The 21,495-nt window shown below is 40.3% G+C and overlaps 1 protein-coding gene across 1 annotated transcript in view; it reads right to left on the minus strand.

Moving 5' to 3' along the window:
- Nucleotides 1–19,759, minus strand: part of acsl6 (acyl-CoA synthetase long chain family member 6) — a 31,908-nt gene extending 12,149 nt beyond the window's left edge. The window contains exons 1-10 of the mRNA XM_073824549.1: nucleotides 19,311–19,759; nucleotides 10,700–10,920; nucleotides 8,787–8,901; nucleotides 6,430–6,494; nucleotides 5,485–5,586; nucleotides 5,311–5,410; nucleotides 4,914–5,092; nucleotides 3,067–3,099; nucleotides 2,582–2,633; nucleotides 1–66 (exon numbers count right to left, since the gene is read on the minus strand). The exon at nucleotides 1–66 is cut by the window's left edge and continues 8 nt beyond it. Of these exons, the coding sequence (XP_073680650.1) occupies nucleotides 1–66; nucleotides 2,582–2,633; nucleotides 3,067–3,099; nucleotides 4,914–5,092; nucleotides 5,311–5,410; nucleotides 5,485–5,586; nucleotides 6,430–6,494; nucleotides 8,787–8,901; nucleotides 10,700–10,920; nucleotides 19,311–19,356 (979 nt within the window). The 5' untranslated portion in view covers nucleotides 19,357–19,759. The remainder of the gene's footprint in view (nucleotides 67–2,581; nucleotides 2,634–3,066; nucleotides 3,100–4,913; nucleotides 5,093–5,310; nucleotides 5,411–5,484; nucleotides 5,587–6,429; nucleotides 6,495–8,786; nucleotides 8,902–10,699; nucleotides 10,921–19,310) is intronic.
- Between the last annotated feature and the right edge of the window lie 1,736 nt (nucleotides 19,760–21,495).

The following is a 21,495-nucleotide window of genomic DNA, read 5'->3' on the forward strand; positions in this document are numbered from 1 at the left end:
CTTTCAAAAAGCCGCCGAAGTCGGCCACGACGTTCCCGTGGGTCAGCATCACTCCCTTCGGGTTTCCTAAAGGACAAACACACACCAGAGTTACGCCAGAGCCGGACAGCACTGTGTGTTAGATCACTGATGAAGAGTCACGTCACATTACTCCACATTAGATCCTTAGATCTCACGCTTCTCTTCACTAGCGCCTGCTGCTGTTCTGATGATTTCACTGAATGTAAGAGGAGAACTAATGAAGCGACTCTCTTATAGATTAAAGCCCCTTGGCCGTAAAATCTAGCTCTATGGCAAATGAATTACAGATATAACGGCACACACTGCAAAATAATACATGTTTCAAAAAGGCCAACTTCAAACAACACTGCAACTGCAACACTGGATGCTTTGTTTCAAAAGTGTGGCATCTACATTCAGACAAATTCTTCCTCATTTACTTCCTTCAGTTCCGCTGAAAAATACTCTGGATTCTTGAGATAAACTCAAGGACAGGAAAGGAGGAATCTGCACTCGACCTGTAGGGAGGAACCATCAGGACCCCTAAGATCAGCATTAGATCAAACGTGTGAGAATGGACCGTTACACATGTCAGGATTAGAAACACACACACACATGTCCAGCTGTTTGTGTGTACAGCAGTTTATTCACACACTCTCTCCTGAAGGAGCCGCTCATTTCTGACTCATTACATTCTGTTTTACTTGACTGATATTGTGTATTACATATACATCTACAGTACCAGCGGGCTCTAACTGGACCATAAAATACCAGCTAACTATTAACTACCTCTCATCAACCTCTTTTAAACTACTTGTAACAAAACCTGAAGTGATATGCTACGTTTTTCACAGTTGATTCACGGCTGATTCACGATTGATTCACGGTTGATTCACGGCTGATTCACGGCTGATTCACGGTTGATTCATAATTGATTCACAATTGATTCACGGCTGATTCACGGCTGATTCACGGTTGATTCACAATTGATTCACGATTGATTCACGGCTGATTCACAATTGATTCACGGCTGATTCACGGCTGATTCACGGTTGATTCACAATTGTTTCACGATTGATTCACGGCTGATTCACGGCTGATTTACAATTGATTCACGGCTGATTCACGGTTGATTCACGGCTGATTCACAATTGATTCACGGCTGATTCACGGTTGATTCACGGCTGATTCACAATTGATTCAAGGCTGATTCACGGTTGATTCACAATTGATTCACGGCTGATTCACGGCTGATTCATGGCTGATTCACAATTGATTCACGGCTGATTCACGGCTGATTCACAATTGATTCACGGCTGATTCACGGCTGATTCACAATTGATTCACGGTTGATTCACGGTTGATTCACGGTTGATTCACAATTGATTCACGATTGATTCACGGCTGATTCACGGCTGATTCACAGCTGATTCACGGTTGATTCACAATTGATTCACAGCTGATTCACGGCTGATTCACAATTGATTCACGGCTGATTCACAATTGATTCACGACTGATTCACAATTGATTCACGACTGATTCACAATTGATTCACGGCTGATTCACAATTGATTCACGACTGATTCACAATTGATTCACGGCTGATTCACAATTGATTCACGACTGATTCACAATTGATTCACGACTGATTCACAATTGATTCACGGCTGATTCACAATTGATTCACGGCTGATTCACAATTGATTCACGACTGATTCACAATTGATTCACGATCGATTCACGGCTGATTCACGGTTGATTCACAATTGATTCACAGCTGATTCACGGCTGATTCACAATTGATTCACAATTGATTCACGGCTGATTCACAATTGATTCACGGCTGATTCACGGCTGATTCACAATTGATTCACAATTGATTCACGGCTGATTCACGATTCCCCAATTTATGAGTTTAGCTCCTGGTTCAAGGGAGAACAAGATATTAATGTTTATTTTGTTGATTGTTGGTTTGGTGTTTCAACGTTCGAGATTCATTTGTTTCTGTTTTTTTCTCTAGCTCTTATGGTGGTTCATGATGCTATATTGTGTGATGGCTCTACAGAATGTGAACAATAAATGAATTGTAAACCATCAGTGGAAGAGTTGATCGTTTTTAACCAGGACGCTGCACTACTCAAAAAAAGGATGCATTTTCAGCCCTATGTCTAAAAAAAATCTCTTAATCTGCTCAAATGTTAAGTCAAGAAATCTCCAGTTTATTCACTCACTGGAAAAGTCAAGTCAAGTTGAGCCCATTGCATTGTGGGAAACAGTGCTCTGTACTCAGTATTCTGCTCTCATATTTCACAAATAAGTGTGAATGTGTTTCCTGTGCTCAGATGATCTGCAGCGTAACGTGACAGTATGTTAATTATATCATCATCCATCAATCACGCCAGCATAGGCCTATATTTTTCCATAATTCTTTTTGGAAGTGATGTGTTTGAAGATATCAACTAGACAAGACTTTAGGTTAAAGTTGAGTAGAAAAGACTCGTACAGCCAATTGATCAGGTAGAGATGGCTCTTCCAGTGTGTGACAGAAGAGAACAGAGAATAAGGTCTGTGTCGACTAACCTGTGGTTCCGCTGGTGAAGCAGACGATGGACAGATCACCTGCTCCGGGTGGCTAATGAAGGACAAACCACAGAGTCAATCTCAGTGACATTTACATTTGCATTTATCCTGAGCAAAACTACTGTGGGTCTCCTGACTAATCCTGACATCACACATTTGTGACAAATAACAGATCCACTGAAAATGTATGCCTTCATAATACATAATAACATCTACATTATTTACATCACATTAACATCACTGACTCAGCCAAAATACATTTTATTTATACTAACAGAGCTACTTTTTAAGAGTTGAATCAAGTATAAATTGCAGGTTACCCCTTTATACAATGTATGCTTCTACATACTTCACATTTTATAGAATGTTTGTCAAAGAAATTTTAATGTCCTGTAGTCTCATTTCTCTCAGCATATGTCAGCTATGACAGGCACATTGTGTTTTGTGATTAAAAAGTGCTGGTAAAACACCAGCTGCACACTTACCACAGGTTTCCTGTAGTGCTCTCGACCCAGAGCCTAAAAAAACAACAACAAGACGTCAACAAACTACATCCTGAGACATTAGTCAAGCCATACAATAAGCCCTATATGATTCATTATACACTTTCATGTGTTCTCTGGCACGTTCAGTGATCATGTCGCCCACACCTGAATGCCGCTAATGTAAAGAGCCTATGGAACAAGACGAGGCCTGCTGCATTCAGGAATGTTGTTTAGACTGATTGTCAGATACACCTCTGAGGAAAACAGGCCTTAGAATCACTGTCGAGCATCAGACACGTGACTCACAGTCACCAGAACCACATCATGTCTTACCAGTCCTTAAAGATCTTCACCTTCATGTTGCTCTAATAGCACATCATTTCTTTCTTTTGAGTGATCTTTAGGTGAATTTCCTGTACACTCATTTTAGTGCAGTGAAACTGAATGAGGCCTGGAGCCATCAAACTCCAACTTACATTTTCAAAAGTGAGTACACCCCTCACATTTCATCTTCTCAAGGGACAATGCTATAGAAATGAAACTTGGATATATTTTAGAGTAGTCAATGTGCAGCTTGTATAGCAGTGTAGATTTACTGTCCTCTGAAAATAACTCAACATACAGCCATTATTGTCAAAATAGCTGGCAACAAAACGGAGTACACCCTAAGTGATAACAGCAGTATGTTGTTAACCATGCAAAGCCACATGTCCTATTCATCATGTTTTTGTCTGCTTGACAGGACCCTACAAACTTGTGTATCTTTTATTAGAGCAATTGAAATTAGGTGTTTTAAGTACAATTCTCTCATACTGACCAATAGATGTTTAATGTGGCATCTCATGACAAAGAACTCTCTGAGGATTTGAGAATTAGAATTGTTGTTCTCTACAAAGATGGCCAATGAGGTTCAGAAACATCTTGAAACAGAGTTACACTACAGTGGTCAGGGTCATAGAGGTTTTCTAAGATGGGTTCCGTTCGGAAGTCGAGCCCTCGTTCTGTGCGTCAGGTGCAGATCCTGGCTTCAACAAACAGATGCATGAGTGCTGCCAGAATTGCTTTACAGGTTGCAGAAGTAGAAGGTCAGCTTGTCAGTTCTCAGACCATACGCCGCACACTGCAACGAGTCGGTTTGCATAGGCGTCATCCCAGAAGGAAGCCTCATCTGAAGCTGGCTCACAAGAAAGCCTGCAAACGGTTTGCTGAAGACAACCAAGAGCATGAGTTACTGGAACCATGTCCTGTGGTCTGATGAGACTATAAGATAAACTTGTTTGGTTCAGATGGTGTCCAGCATGTGTGGCGATGCCCTGGTGAGGAGTACCAAGAGAACTGTGTGTTGTCTACAGTCATCATGGTGGTGGCAGCATCATGGTCTGGAGCTGCATGAGTGCTGCTGGTTCTGGGGAGCTGCGGTTCATTGAGGGAAACATGGATTCCATTATGCACTGTACATTCAGAAGCAGAACATGACGTCTTCCTTCCAGAAACTAGGCAGAACGGCAGTTTTCCAACATGATAATGACCCCAAACACACCACCAAGATGACAACTGCCTGATGAAGGCAGTGCCAGATAGTTCTAACACAATATATTGACACTTTGGACACGTTCACTTAGGGTGTACTCACTTCTGTTGCCAGCTATTTTGACAATAATGGCTGTATGTTGAGTTATTTTCAGAGGACAGTAAATCTACACTGCTATACAAGCTGCACATTGACTACTCTAAAATATATCCAAGTGTCATTTCTATAGTATTGTCCCTTGAGCAGATATACTAAAACGGTTGCTGAAATGTAAGGTGTGTCCTCAATTTAGTGACATACTGTACACACATCTCACCTCCACGTCTCTGAGGGCCCGGATGTGAACGCCGCACTTCTGAGCCTCTTCTAGCAGCAGCGCGTCAAACGCGTCCATGAGGATGATGGTCTTCAGACCCGGCGTCTCTCCTCTCTGAACATTCTCCAGGAGCACCGTGGCTTTCTCCGGTTTGTCGCAGATCACTGTGGAGATTTCAGCTGGAAAATAAAATACTCACCATTAAACAGTTACAGCGACATTTTCCAAAATGAAGTCTTTTTTTGGCATCTATACAGTTCCACGAAGAACCTATAACATCCCTGGAGCCACTAAAGGTTCTTTATATTAAATACATGAAAAAAATGGTTCTAATAAGAACTGATCATTGAGATCAAACCCTTTGGAATCTTTATTGTGTATTGAGTGTAGAGATCACCTGTGTTAATAATATAGCGAATGGCGTCGGGTCCGAGCGTGTCGTACAGCGGCACCACCACCATTGAGTACGTGTAGCACGCCAGCTCAGAAATGATCCACTGCAAACAAACAACACTCATGAGTTTCTGTTCACTGCTTCTAGCCTCATGTTCTGGTGTTTAGGGAGATTTACCTCAGGCCTGTTCTGTGCAAACACCCCAATGAACTGATCCGGATTGGGCTGACATCCCTGAGACAACAAACCTGAGCCCAAGTGCTCGGCCCTGCTGAACACCTGCGGGACACACGGACCATCAGCTCACGGGACACCGGCCAACGCTCACGCAAACATGACAGAATCGCTATCGCTTCTAATCGCTCCATCTCTAGTGTAATGCAATGCAAAGTCATTAATTACTGTAATTAAATTACTATTCCCCTGAAAAAGTAAATAGTTTACTGTAATTGAATTGCATTCTCTTCTGATGTAATTGCATTAACTACTGTATAGAGCTCAGAACAATTCTATATAAAGCCACAGTGGATTTAACAGCAAAATTTAACATCTAATGTTAAAATTTATGTTTTTAAAGTAACCCTCACCCTTCAGTTCAATAATTGATGCCGTTTTATATTATTAATTTGAAAGCATTAAAAGAGCAGGTTCATGGCTATCATTGTGTTGTTCAACTGGCTGAGGTTGATATGAGATTTAGAAAGTAATTAGTAGTAAAGTAATGCAATACTTTTAGATAAAGTAATTAGTACAGTAATCTTACTACACTATTGAAGATATCATTAGTAGCTAGTAATTAAATTCTTTAATAAAGTAACTTACCCACACTGATAACCATATGGGATTTAAACTTTGTCAGCTGAAAGTATAAGTTTGGTTTGAAGGTGAATAAAAAACAAACAGTTTTCACAGCAGAAACAACAGCTGCTGCTTTCCGTAGCATTTTCTGTCGTCTACTTTCACGTAAATTGCAAGTGCTTATTTCACAACATTAGATCAAAAGCTCAGAAGAAGCCCATAAATACACCCACCCACAGACATTCCCCTCAGAGAAATCAGGAAAGTGGTTGAAAGGGGACAGAAGAGGAACAGCAGGTGTAAACGGGCTGCTCTCACACTCACCTCTTTGTAGGACAGCCATTTGTAGGGTTGGTTGGGGAGTCTGGAGCCTAGAAAGGGTCCGTCACCTGCTCAGAAACACCAGAGAGACGTCAGATCTTTCACACTCATCATCTCAAACACATCTTCATCATCTCACACGGCTATTCTATTCTCACTAGTGCTTTGGGAGCAAGAGGATCTCAGTTTTATGTTCATTACCAGCCAAAACATAGGAATAATTACGATTACTTTAGTGTCTCTTCTGCTCAACATGGCTGCTTCTATTTGATCAAAAATACTATACTGTGAAATATGAGCTGTTTTCTATTCTAAGCGATTTAAATTTTAGAGTATTATTAAAGGGTTAGTTCACCCAAAAAATGAAAACTAGCCCATTATTTACTCACCCTCCAGATATTCTAGGTGTATAAGACTTCCTTCTTTCAGACGAATCCAGTTGGAGTTATGTTAAAAATTTTCCTGGCATTTCCAAGCTTTAGAATGGCATGAGCAGGTGTATCTCTTCATCAGTCCAAAACAAGTCCAATAAAGTACATTCATGCATAATAAAAAGTGTCTCACACAGCTCTGGGGGGTTACAGTTTTTTACAGACGCTAGGACACATTTCTCAATACTTAGGTCACTTTTGCAAAACTCTTGACACAGTGAGCACAACAGAAGTCTATGTGGGCTAAACTGAGGATCAATTATCATTGTTTTGGCACAAAATGCATTGAATGACTACATCTCTCAAATTTCATGAATTCTTTTCTCACTCAGACACAACAACTGCCAAAAATCTGTGTACGTACAGGACATTTTGCACGTGCTTACATACTGTTTTCAAAACTGTTAAACTTATGTTCAAATCGATAACATAATGCAAAACTGAATAAGACAGCAAAATTCAACAGCAATATTTTGTTGAAACATATTTCAAATCTAAAATGCGAGTAGATTATCATTACTATTGTATTTGTATCAGTGGATGGTGTGTATACAAATTCTTGTATTTTGGAATTACTTAAAATAAAAAATAAAAAAACAACATAAAATACTGAGGAATCTGCATCATGTCTGATTCATTCCAGTAACATATATTGCAGTTATAAACAGAGATGTGTCCTTGTTTTACACAAGAAAACTCTGTGTAATGCTACATGTTGTTAGTGTTTTTTAGCTCATTGTTTTGTGGCTGACAAAGTGTGTTTGTCGGCTGTCAACCTTTGCTAGTGTTCTGGAAGAATGAGTTTATTTGAGACCTGAATAAAGTGTTTTGGTAGTTGTAGTACATTTTGAATGTGAAATGAACTGCTTTGCCAAACTGAAAGTCGGTTAGGAGAATTGTGTGAAGAGTTTTGCAAAAGTGACCTAAGTATTGAGAAATGTGTCCTAGCGTCTGTAAAAAACTGTAATAAAGGCCTTCTGTAGTGAATCAAAGCATTTTTGTGGGAAAAATATCCGTATTTAAAATGTAACAATCACTTTAATCTAGCTTGCGCTCAATGGTTGTACACGAAAGCCGCTCCAAAGGATCTAAGCATTGCGTATGCGCCGTTTAGAACTGACAAACGCGGAAACACTGTGGAAAGATCCAAACAAAACAACAGGCATAAATTAGATGTACAAAATGAGGATTTGCTGGAGAATTTTGATATATACCAAGAGGAGACTGGTTTTCTTTTGCTAAAGAAACTTAGCTTTCTTTGCTCCTGTAAACAAACGTTGGTTTTCAAGAGACTCACAGACGCATGCACAACGCTTACATCCACGTCATGCACCCTGAACAGCTTCTGTGTACGACCAGCTGGTGCAAGTTAGATTAAAGTGATTATTAGGTTTTAAATATGGATGTTTTTCTTGCAGAAGCGCATTGTTTCGCTACAGGAGGCCTTTATTCACTCCTCATTTTATTATGGATGGATGTACTTTATTGGACTTGTTTTGGACTGATGAAGAGAAACACCTGCCCATGTCGTTCTAAGGCTTGGAAATGCCAGGATAGTTTTTAATAGTACTCCGATTGGATTCATCTGAATGAAGAAAGTCTTATACATCTAGGATGCCTGGATAGTGAGCTAATTATGGGCTAATGTTCATTTTTGGGTGAACTTACCTTTTCATAACTATGTTTATTTATACCAAACATTTTATAACAGAACTCTGAGTATAACTCAACTGCTTCAAAACAGTCAATCTAAAGTCAGTCAGAGCTACAGGAATGGACTCTGGATCACGATATTCAGCTGCGGTGACCCTGAGGCCTGCGCTGTGTATTTGACAATCACATGATTTGCATGGCTCAGGATTCACACGCGTGTGTCAAGCAGAGATGTTTCAGTGTGTGTTCACTGGTTCCGTGTGCAGATGTGCTCACCGGTGATGTGCAGACCCCGCTGGAACACCTCGTACATGGTCTTGGCGTCTTCATGGTAGTAGGAGAGCAGCGTGGAGCGGTCGCCCATCATGGACCTCCGAGCGCCATCTTCCATCTGGAAACAAAGGAGGACGCTCTTCTGTAAATCCCATTTCAATAACCGTATGAAAGCTGCATTGTCGAATTGGTCGTCTAGTGCTTGTTTGCATTCGTGTTTGCATTCGTATTTGCATTCGACTGGATGTGTGCATGTGTTCGCTTTGCTGCTTTTATCTGCCACCATAATACCATTGTTTCTAACCAAACATCAATCTGCATGTGCAGAGCTTTCAAGAGATTTATAGGTAGGAAGTCTTATGTGGGAAATATTATCATTATGTTATCATCCTGAACCGCATTTGAAAGGCGATTATGGGAATATTTGTACGGTGATGATCTTATTGTTTTTAGGCCAGCTGCCGCAAATGTTTTGCTTATGCAAACCCTCAGGCCTGAGCCAGATTTGAACAAACAGGACAAAAGGAGATCATCACAGGACAATATCAACCAGTCTAAACATGTACTCACGGTTAGTTTGATGATACTGTATATCAAAGAAGGGCAAAATGTTGGAGCTCAATGAAAAGAAAGTTACATGAAAACTCTCTTCAGTTTAGATCTTCAGGTGCATCATGGGATGTGTTTGCACACTACTGAAGGAGGAACATGTGATGAAAGCTTCTTGATCATTACTAACTAATGTTCAATCACGTGAGCAGAAGCCTTTAGATCTCAAGCTTTATGACTCCAAAGCTATTAGCTGTCGAAAAACATATTTCTGCTATAATGACAAAGCTGCTCATTTTTTCTGTTTATTTACAGAATCTAGGCAATATATCAAAATAAATCAATAAAATATTAAAAATAATTAGAAATAATTCAAAATAATTACATTTCATAACCCCAGTAAGTGAACGTTCTACATGGTTTACACGTTTTATTACCAATGAATTAACAGGACTCTAGTCTGATTATTGTTTACCAGTAATATTTGATTGTCTTTTAGATATTATTATAGTTAAGGGGAGACACTGCAGGCAAGTTTCAGAATAGTGGAAAGAAAACACCCCAAAGACACTGTTAAGTCTTTCTTTTATAGCACTTTATCTGTTTGTGTCAATAGATTTCAATTACAATGCAGATTTTTACATTTCATAGTTTTTTCTCCTACACTGAGCCATAAATCTCCACTTCAGCAGCACTTACACACACCACACTTTACATTTTTATTCCTGTCTAAGGTCTTTACAGAGGGATATGTTCAGATATAATTTGCTTGATTTTACTCCCACAAACATATTAAAATAAATACATTGTTTTTTGTCTGTTCTAAGCTTTTTTTCTGAATTATTGAGTGATAGCCCAAAATCTCATTTAAACCTAAGATTTTAGAAAACTTGTAATACAAAAATGTTTTCAATTATCAATGTAATCAATCAACTGGGAAAGGCGATAACTATTAGTTAATTTTTTTTACCCTATTCACCTGCAGTGTCTCGCCTTAATATACTGAATTAGTTTTATTTCTGTATTTTCAGTTTATTACGAGTTAAACTCAATGAAAATGATATTGACTTTTCCAGGTCTAGGACTGTTTAAAATTCTGTCCAAGAGCATGAGAACCTGCTTCTTAAACTAAAACAGAAGTTGTTGATGTTTGAGATTACATCTTGATTTTTACCTGATGCAATTTATTTTAAACCTTGAATTGTCTAATTGTAACGTATAATAGTCATCGTGTTGTCTCTCGGAAGGTCCCCTGTTTGAAAAGCACCGCATGAGATTCAGAGGATTTTAAGATGATGTCTGTTTGACTGCCAGATCCTCATCTCACATCTGATTGGTCAGGGCCAAACACCTAAACTGTGTCTTACCTGCACTTCCTTTGACTGGTGCCGGAGGTCGCAGGGCGGGACGATGGGCCGCGGGCGTGTGGCGATCCAGTAGGCGAGGACGGCGGTCAGGGCGCCCAGACCCAGCAGCGTAGAGGTGGGCAGAGAGCGAATGAACTGACCCAGATCATCCAACTCAGGCATCTGAAGACCCAGCAGCAGATCCCGAGACTGCATCTTCTCCATAAGAGTGGAGCTGAGCTCTGACACACACACACACACAGAGAGATTAGACCAGATCCAACATCACCATCATGAGTGTGGAACGATGAATCTGAAAGTGTTTCCATGTTTTATGGGGACATTCCATAGGCGTAATGGTTTTCATACTGTACACACTGTATTTTCTATGGCCCTACACCTACCCTACACCTAAACCTAGCCCTCACAGGAGATTGTGCATACTCTTACTTCCTCAAAAAAACTAATTGTGCATGATTTATAAGCCTGTTTCCTCATGGGGACCTAAGAAATGTCCCCACAAGGTCAAAATCTACTGGTATTCCTATCCTTGTGGGGACATTAACATCCCCCTAACGTGATGAATACCAGGTACACACACACACACACACACACACACACACACACACACACACACACACACACACACACACACACACTCACACACACACACACACACACACACACACACACACACACACACACACACACACACACACACACAAACACAAACACACACACACACACACACACACACACACACACACACACACACACACACACACACACACACACACACACACACACACACACACACACACACAAACACAAACACACCGAAGGACTGTGGACATTGCTCAATGCACACAACCGGTGCTCACTAAGGTCCTTTTCACTGGTGACCTGCAGTTCTCATCTTAAACAGCTGTTCCTCCTACATTTTACACTCAGTTCCCTTGTTTATTGTTACACCCCGATTCAGACAACAACAAAAACGAAGGGAACCGAGTTAAAAAATATCACTCTAAGCCAAAACATTTATTTGGTGTAGGGGTCAAAGATAAGAGATAAAGAAACAAAGCATAAAAAGAAATAAAAAGTAAAGAAAGATAATGGCAAAGGTCCGCCTCCAAGGTTAACAAAAGCAGCAGCTGTCTGCCAAACAACGATAAAGCTTTTAAATACCCAGTTCTCTAATTATGAACAAATGGATCCTCAACTAGCAACCTGCAGAAACAACAAAACAAACCCAGAACAACTTGACCCATAACATTCCCATAACATTTTTTAAAGTTTTCGTAAATGTTAGGACAGAACATATTTTTGTTAGCTGGCCTGATCTAACCCACAATAATTATTATTGTTGGTATAAACAAATGTATTTAGGTTGATTCAGTGATGTTTTCTCATTTGGAAAGCTGCAATTGTAGATTTGTACACAGCAGCTTTTCAGAGAGTCTGTTGAAGACGTGCTGGATTTGACGTATCTGGTGTTTTATATGGCATCTGTCCAGAGATTAATCTGCAGACGCTTCACTGGCGGCCGCTGAAATCATTTCAATCTCAAGATGATGAACTCATGCAAAACCATGGAGAAAACAGAAAAACCCATTCACAACAACTGCACCTGAGCTCCACTGATTCTGTGCTTCATATTTGGACTTGATGTGTCAACACTTCCAAAAATGCCTAACACTAATCAAAATGAATTAGATTTCTAGCCGTTGTCTCTGTCACATATGTCTCATAAACCCTGTTGTAAATCAGAGCGGCGTGGAGTATGATCAGAGTAACTCACCAGTGTGGAGGAGCAGTGGCGTCTGATTCTCTCACACAGACGTGAGGTTTAAAGTCCAGCTCTGTTTGATTTGATCAATCACTGCTCAATCTAAAGCACACCTCTCACACAAATCACATGAATGCCAGAATCAAGCGTCTAGAAGACCATGACTCTTTAAAGCAAAAATTCAAATTTCAAATTTATCTCAAATGCAATTAGTTGAACTTCAGAGTGCTTCTGAGCTGCTTAAGTAAGAAGTAGTAAGGTAGGTATTGCGTTAAGAATATGGTCTTGTGTTAATATGTGCTTTATTACTAGTAATATGCATGCTAACAAGCAACTAGTTAACAGTAACTAGTGTTTCCCAATCTAAAGTGTTCTCAGTAATGCTGACACTCTGTCAATAACTGGATAAATGGATCTTATGGCTGTTTATGGCAACAAAACTGCTGATGTTTCTGCAGTAAGTATTGATTGTTTGTGAGCCTTTTAAAGTCTATTTACTTGAGGCTTCCTTTCTATCCAGACTGTGTGACGGTGACTGAATTGACTCTGTGTGCTTTAAATGCACTCATGAATAACTGCACATAAGAAACACACCACTGAAATACAGGAATTACACTGGACAACTTATTCACAAACGAAGGCAGAAGGGTTTAATGTCTCGATGCACACTATCATCTGATTCTGAGGGTCTCTGGATCATCACGCTTCTCTAGACGCGATCTGACTCTTGGGAATGGACAGACATTATCTAATGCTAGTGTATGCATCATTCTCCAGACGCTGTCCTAATGCACCACTGTAGATTATCAAGAGATTATCAGCACTAAATATAGACCGTCTGTAGGATATACAATATATTCTTATTCTGACCAAGCGTTTCATTTTTTTTCAACAGATCAGTAGTTCATGCATAGTTAAGACAGCATTTGAAAATCTGCTCTAAATTTCTAAATAATAGAACATACCGTTACAAAGACTTAGGCTCAATCCCAATTCTACCCCTTACCCCTACACTTAGCCCTACCCCTCCGTTTGGCGCGTTCACGTGAAGGGGTAGGGGTGTCTCATTTCTCTTTTGGTTGGAGGGGTAGGGGTAAGGGGAAGGGCCAGATAGCCCTCCAAACGAAGATTTTTCAGGACCTCACTTCAAATGAAGGGCTAAGAGAAATTTCCAACAATGAAATTTCCAGCATGAGCAAGCAGACTCGTAAATATAAGTAATTTTTGCCTTTAATACGGATTTTCATGACAATGTTTCATTATATGTATATTACCTTCAATCTTCAATCTTCAATCACACGCACACACACACACACACACACACACACACACACACGCACACACAGAGAGAGAGAGTGTATACGGCTGCTCCACAGTGAAAACAGCCAAACAACCGTGTCATTTAGTCAAAGTGTTTGTTTTACATTTGTCTCATCAAAAATCCTGGCTTCCATTTTAAACCTGCTTTGTCTAACAGCGTTGCACTGCAGAAGTTATTGTGTTTATTTTTTAGATTTTTGATACAAAACAAAAAAATATGATGCAAAAACTTTAAGAATTTGAAGATCAGGGGAAATTCGACTTAATTTGTCATCTGTGTCATGATCTGGGCTGTGGGGTTTTCCCTCAGCCACCTGAGAGCGCTGTTTCCCTTCCCTTGCACTGCACTTCCCTGATCGTTCACACCTGTCTTTGTCATTAGCACTCATCATCCCACACCTGTTCTCAATTACTCAGTCTATAAGAACTCTCATTTCCCACTCATCATCCTGTCTGCATTGTCTTCGTAAGTCTGTCTCTGTGTTCCGGATCTCTGGCTCTTGATCGTGTTCCCTGTTTTGTGTATCTTGCCTTGTTCTAGTCGTGTTGTGCCGTGTTGGCCTTTTGGTTTGGTTTTTGTTTGTTTGTTTATTTGTGTCTATTTAATAAATTCTATTCCCCGCACTTGGACCCAGACCTCCTCCTTCCCACGTGACAATCTGGGGAACATGTATCTTCTGTATCCTCTGAAGGGCGTAACTGAATTAAAAATGTGTTGTAATAGTCTCTATCTCTGTGTACTGAAAGCCTGTGACACTAAAACAAATTCCTTGTATGCACAAGCAATAAAGCTCTTTCTGATTCTGATTCTGAAAAATGTGATATTTAAGCAAAATATCTGTAATAGTTGCATACAGAGGTGTAAAATACTTGAGTCATTTTACTTGATTACTGTACATCAGTATTATTTTGGGAGATTTACACTTTACTCAAGTACAGTTTAATCTGACCACCTGTACTTTTACTTGATTACGTTTATGAAGAAAAAAACACACTTTTTACTCCTTACAATTTTATTTCATCTTGAAAAGTACATTACATTTTTTTTTTTATGAACATTAAATATGTTAAACGGAAGCTCAAACATGAGTGTCTGATGTGACACAATAAATGATCATTGTTTTCATGCATCAAGCACACATTTCTACTTATGTTACGATTTTCATCAGATTAACGCCTGTCTTCAAAAGTTCACCATCAAATCTGAGGAAGCATATTGAAGCAGGAAAATTGTATTCACTATTTGTTCTGTTTTGAGACAGCCATTAGCTGTGTCATATATTTATATAATTGGGTGCAAATAAAATTAATGATAAGAATTTAAATATACCTAATATTTTTGTGGGAAATTTTTTTAGATTAACTGTTACAAATCTCCAAAAAAAAGTGTTTAAATAAGCATGTATCATAAATTAATTGTGATTCATGTTTATTGAAATTCTTACCAGGTAGTGGATAAGTTGTATTTACAATATGTCATTATATGACACATTGAGTAGGAATTAGGACTGTCAATGAATATATTTATTAATCTTAATAATTACATGATTTGCTCATTAATTAAACTACTTAGTCACAAATAATTATTTATCAATATTTGCTGGAAAAAAAACACTAAGTGCCCCATATAAACCATTAAAAGATTGATTATCCTTTTAGACGGTGACGTTAAATAGACAATAAAGTGTATTTTAAAAAGACATCACAATAAACATTAGGATCCCTAGAAGTTGTCTATTTAAGTAAACTGAATGAAGCACTGACTAATAAAATGAAGAATAATATTTTTATCTTCAGGGAAAACTCTACTTTCATATTTAGCTTTTGTTTGTGGTCAAATTAAGTTGTAAAAATCCCCCCCAAAATGAGTATACTGACCTTCATTGAGTAACATTTTGGCTTATGTCTAAAGTTTAAAAACATGGATTAAGTATGATATTATGAATGTTTTTTTTTATTTTATTTTTTGGGAAAATATGTATTTTTTGGTTCATAAAATTTGAAGCAAAACAACAATATAATTTGGGGAAAAAATGTTTAGCTGTAACAAATGAAAGTATTTTTACATTGGTGTAAAGTATTGTGTCCAGTGTGAGGGAAACACATTAGCACAGTGAGAAAACAGACTGATCGATTGAATGATGTCCAGAATACCTACAGTGTCTGTGTCGTAATCTGACAGCACTCAGATCAGTGTACTCAAGCACAGGAGCTGATTCTGCTAACTTCTAAGTGTTTTCTCTCCTTGATTAAGCTGGACTGATTCATGAGTTTGTTGAAGTACCGTCACATGCGTGGTTTCTGTTCTCTAGTCTACAGATGACCTTCTCTGTGTTTGTTCCACAAATGGACATTCAGAGCCTTATATAGCCTGTGAACAGTGATGATTGGCTGCTGTCCATCATGAGGGTGGGATCTGGAGAGTAAAGCTCCGCCTCCCTGCCCTGCCCCATAAAGGCATCACTAGCAATTAGCATGCACTGTCACCGGAGATTACAGCCTATTAGTCCAGAACACAGATGGACAGGAGTAACCCTTGCTTTCCATTGGCTATTTAAAGTCTGTCCACTGTTACCTTAAAGAGATGTTTCCACCTGAATTCATCGTTTCTTTAGTATAAATCAACATATTCAAGATGGTTAAGTGATAGTTTAATTAGCAGCTGATGTTTCCAGTGTGAGATGATTTGAACACTTGAGCAGTTCATAATTAGTAACCCTTTCCAGTCCGGGTTCATTAGTTGCAATACTTCTACAGCATTTATGAATCTCATTTGATGCTAATTGCAAAAAATATATTGCTCACTACTAGTTTAACTAATGAGACAATACTGTATGCTGACAGAAATAAGAAACTAAAATAATAATAGAGCTTAATTTACTCAAATGAAAAATATTACTTACATCAACCTTAATGCACTCATTTACACTAACAAAGGTCATTTTTATGGCTTAGTCTGCAAAAAGCAAGAAAGAATCACAATGAGGTTATTTTAGTGACCACACACTGAGCTGTTAATATTAATGCACTGCAGTCCTGCATTTAAGGGAATTTGTGTTTGCTTTGCATGTATGGGACTGGAGCAAAACCAGTTAAGAAGCGTTGATCAGTCCTATAAAGAGAGAAGCAGTGCAGTGACACTCAATGTGAATAATAAAGCCCTGCCACTGGCCATCCGCTAGCGCTGTGCTGTTAGTCAGCCTGTGATTATGGAAACGCAGAAGCTCGCGGCCACCGTATCACACCACCCTCAGCAGATGCGGCTCGCTCAGCCCCTCCCTCCCCCTCCGTCCCATAATCCACTGCTCTCCGTCTACCCTTGACTACATGATCCGCAGTCTTAGCTTACAGCTCACAGACACACCGGCTGAGAGATACAGAACACATTAAAAATCAAACACGATCTGCCAGGAGCCACGGCAATCACATCTGCACCAAAGTACACCCAAATCAACTGCTGTATTCGTTAACATCACTGAATCAACCTGAACACACTCATTTATACAAACAAAACTCAATGTATGGGTTAAATGTAAAGGTGACAAATGCATTTGTCTCGGTGTAACCTCAGAGTGATATTAAATCACATTTTGTAGTCTCTTTCTACCTGAATAAACCTGCATTTGTAAGTCACGCTCCCTGGGGAAGTCTAGCGCTGTAAAGGTGGACCTATAATAACCAGCATAAGAGGAAACCAAACGACTACCTCTTCCATTCTCACACCAACTAACCCAGTGGGCATCAGGAGCCCTATTCACTCAGCACATTTATTCTGCACACTAAGCAACATTTCAATTGTCCACACAATCATAAAAATCAATCTTCCTCATTCAGACGTGCCACAAAATCCTGCGAGATGGGCTGAGGTTAAACCGCCCGACATGTAGACACACATGACTGCTGCCAAAAGAGGATCTTAATGTTTCTGTGATGTTCCTATAAATGGCCAGCTCTCTGTGCCCCGCTGGAAAGCAGAAGTGCTGGAGACGAAACACACTCAGAGATTCCCAAGACTTGCTTTCAGCTGTCATGTGATTCAAGGGAAATCTCCTGTAATACTGGATATCTTTTTTTATATATTTCTTTCAGTGTGCATACTGATCTAATGTGGATTGGGCATGTTAAATGAGATTGTCCTCTACGCTAATTAAAGTCAATGCAAAGCTGGCTATCAAACCTGCATTGAATAAAATGGTAACATCTAAATAAACTGGTTTTATACAAGTCCAAAATACACTGCCAGTGAAAGGTTTGGACACCCTTCTCCATTCTCTTTGATTGGTAAGTGTGTTCAAGCTTTTGACTGGTAGTGTATGTTGAAGAATGTTGCTGGTAACCATTGACTTTCATAGTTTTTTTCCATACTTTGGAAGTCAATGGCTTCCATCAGCTGTCAACATGTCCTCTTTTGTGTTTAGCAGCATAAAGAAACTCCTACTCCTAGGTTTGGAGTAAATGATGACACAATTCTAATTTTTTTGATTAACTATGCCTTCAATGGTAACAATTTCAGGTTACCACTTTTCAGAGTGAGTGCAGTGTGTCACATAGTAAGCCTAAATCTTTAAATTATAGAGGACAAGGTGAAAGATTAGGTTCACCTCAGTCTCTCATCAAACTGGACTCTCTGCATAATTCATAGGCAGCACATGGCAGCTGGGCGGCTCGGGTTGGACGCGGTGAGCTTTGGGTGTCCGTGCGCTGTTCGTTAGCACATGGACATGAAAAATGCATGAGGTGAAGGTTACACCGTAAAGAACGTCTTACGTTTAATTGCTTCCTGGAGTTTTGAGGAAAACCAAAAGGCGCAACCTTGCACAAATTGACCACACTGCAACTGAAACTCATTCAAATGGAGGATTACTGTGGTAGAGCATGTCACTGGATTCTGAAACTGATCAAATACTTTTCCTAGAGTATGGTAGACTTCCAGAGCACTGGCTGCAGAACCCAGTGCAGTGCCCTAAGCAGTGCGCTATCCGCTCAGCTGGGTGGAGTGAGGCGCAGTGACGTTTCAGAACCCCCTCGCTGGACAGCTCCGCCAATCAGGCGCTGCGCTCTCGTCGTGACGTCACCGGTCTCTGCGTAGTACAATGAAGCACGACACCGGCAAACTAGCCGTTTTAAACCATGTCCCATAAAACCATAACCTCCATATGCGACTATAAGTGTCCCTTGTCACTGTTCTTCTGCATCGTTCACACGCACAAAAAGCCATTCCCACGTAGTAACACGTCGCATAACATCTTCGGCGTTTTATGCCGCATAACGCAAAAACATCACCATCAGCAACTTATGCGCGTTCTCGATACGAAAACGCTCATGAACGTTAATTCAGAGGCGGATGCTAACGGATCAGCGTTTCTACCGGCGATATTTAGGATAAAAGGCCCTGAAAGCTTCGAGACTCTCAGATAATGATCATGAATGAGCATCTTATAATGTCCGGTGTGTGTTTCGTCATCGCACCGAATGATATTCCGCTGACGGTGCTTCACCTGCAGAGCGAGCATGAGGAACACTCACCTAGTACAACCCAGACAGAGCCAGCGACTAAAGCGAAGGCGAGCATGTCTCAGTCATTGGGAGAGGTGTCGCAGCGTTCATCTGTCCCTCATGGAGCCGAGCTGAGACGCATAGATGACGGCAGAGATGCTGCTGCTGCTGCTCCAGCGGCCCGGAGAAAGAGAGAATGAACGACAGGTCTGCGGTGGCTCACCTCCTGTCTCCTCCCTCACCGTGATGATGAGGAGGAGGAGGAGGAGGAGGATGCACCTATGAGGGCTGGAGATGCTGAGAGCTGATGCACAACGTCATGTGTGAACACAGCGATCTGGAAAACAGGGTTTTTTATCGTTAGGAGTCTTTTTTAGCTCATTTGACTTTTAGCACATTTATCACTTAAATCACATCTTTAGTTGTTTATTTAGGTTAAGAATTTTCACGGACTATTTTTCAAGCGACTAGAAACGCAATAATGTGAGATTATGATTTACGACAGAGTTGTTTTGTGTGTGTGTTATTTTATGACGCTCAGTCTATCTTTTGCTCCATCAGCCAAGGGAACAGCGCATCACGTGATACTCATGCTCCTCCCCCTCCCCTGTTTAACCTTGAATCGCTCTCCTTCTCCACGCGCCACATCCATCCAGAGCGAGTCACGTGACGCGTTCAGAGATCAAAGTTTCCAGTCCTGTATTTCATGGATGTTGGGATGCTTCAACACATGATAGACACTTGAGGCTGAGACACTTTCTCCTCTCTTGTTGGCAGAAATCAGAGAGGAGTCTGAAGGAGGTGGAGATTTGTTGCAGGCGTCTGTCTGGAGAGAAGGACAGGCTGGACGGTGACGCAGCTGATGTGGATTTGCCACTCAATCCAATGTCACCGAGCTGTCAAAGCAGATGGTGGAGCGGAGATTTACTCAAGCCGCTCCTCTCTCCTTCACACAGTCTACTGACACAGTAAACGCTGAGCGTCTGAGTCGGTTTCATATGGGCTGATTGGGAAATTTACTCCATGAGCAACTAATAGTACTAAACTAGTCATTCCAATTTCTGGGACAAATTCCTTGAGCATTCCTATCACAGTGTTTTACAGTAAAATGACAGAAGGTCATACAGAACAATACAGCAGAGAACTCTACAGGTAGACACAATAATGTCTGAAACCTGATAAGAAGTGCAGTGGGAAAAAGTTGACATGATGTGTGGAATCAGACACCAGTAGTCTCTCAGATGATCAGTGTGTGTGTGTGTGTTGTGTGTGTGTGTGTGTGTGTGTGTGTGTGTGTGTGTGTGTGTGTGTGTGTGTGTGTGTGTGTGTGTGTGTGTGTGTGTGTGTGTGTGTGTGTGTGTGTGTGTGTGTGTGTGTGTGTGTGTGTGTGAAGGCCACTGGTCTATCCCCATCCTCATGCAGGAACGGCCACATCTTCAATAAAGGATCATGAAAACATGAAAATCCTACAATGTGGACAATTCCTTTACCTTGACTGCAACAAAGTATTCTGAACATTAATCTGTTAACACGGAGGAGCAATTCTGTACGAATCCAAAGGATTCATAAACTGTTTTAGTTTGGGATATGTGTGTCATTTCTTGGGTTTGGGTTCAAAGTAGCTGCAAAACTGAAACCTTTTTCTTTAAGAAAACATGAAGGATGTGCACATAACAATGTAAACAATGCAAGGAATAGTTCAGCCCGAACTGAAAATGTGCTCACCCTTGGGCCATTAAACATTAGCATGAGTTTGTTTTTTCATCAGATTTGTATAAATGTGTGATTCCATCAGTGTCTCACCAATGGATCCTCTGCAGTGAATGGGTGCCGTCAGAATGAGAGTCCAAACAGCTGATAAAAACATTACAATAATCCACAAGTAACCCACACCACTCCAGTCCATCAGTTCACATCCTGAGAAGACACAAAAGAAAAAACAAATCCATCATTAAGACATTTTTAACTTAAATACAAGTCCATAATCTATAATAACGCTTCTGTCACGATTGAGCCTCCATTATCAGTACTCTTGCACCACTCATCATGGACTTCATCCCCCACAAGCCACTGCACTCATCACTGCTCACACCTGCAGCTCATTCACACACACTGCATATAAGCCACTCTCACACCTAACTCTTTGCGAAGTCTTGTATTGCCCCGGCTGCATTTCTGAGCGTTTCTTCCCGTGTTTGTTTTCCCGTGTTTTGAT

The sequence above is a fragment of the Garra rufa genome, chromosome 19 (genome assembly GCF_049309525.1).
Source record: "Garra rufa chromosome 19, GarRuf1.0, whole genome shotgun sequence".
Lineage (NCBI taxonomy): Eukaryota > Metazoa > Chordata > Actinopteri > Cypriniformes > Cyprinidae > Garra > Garra rufa.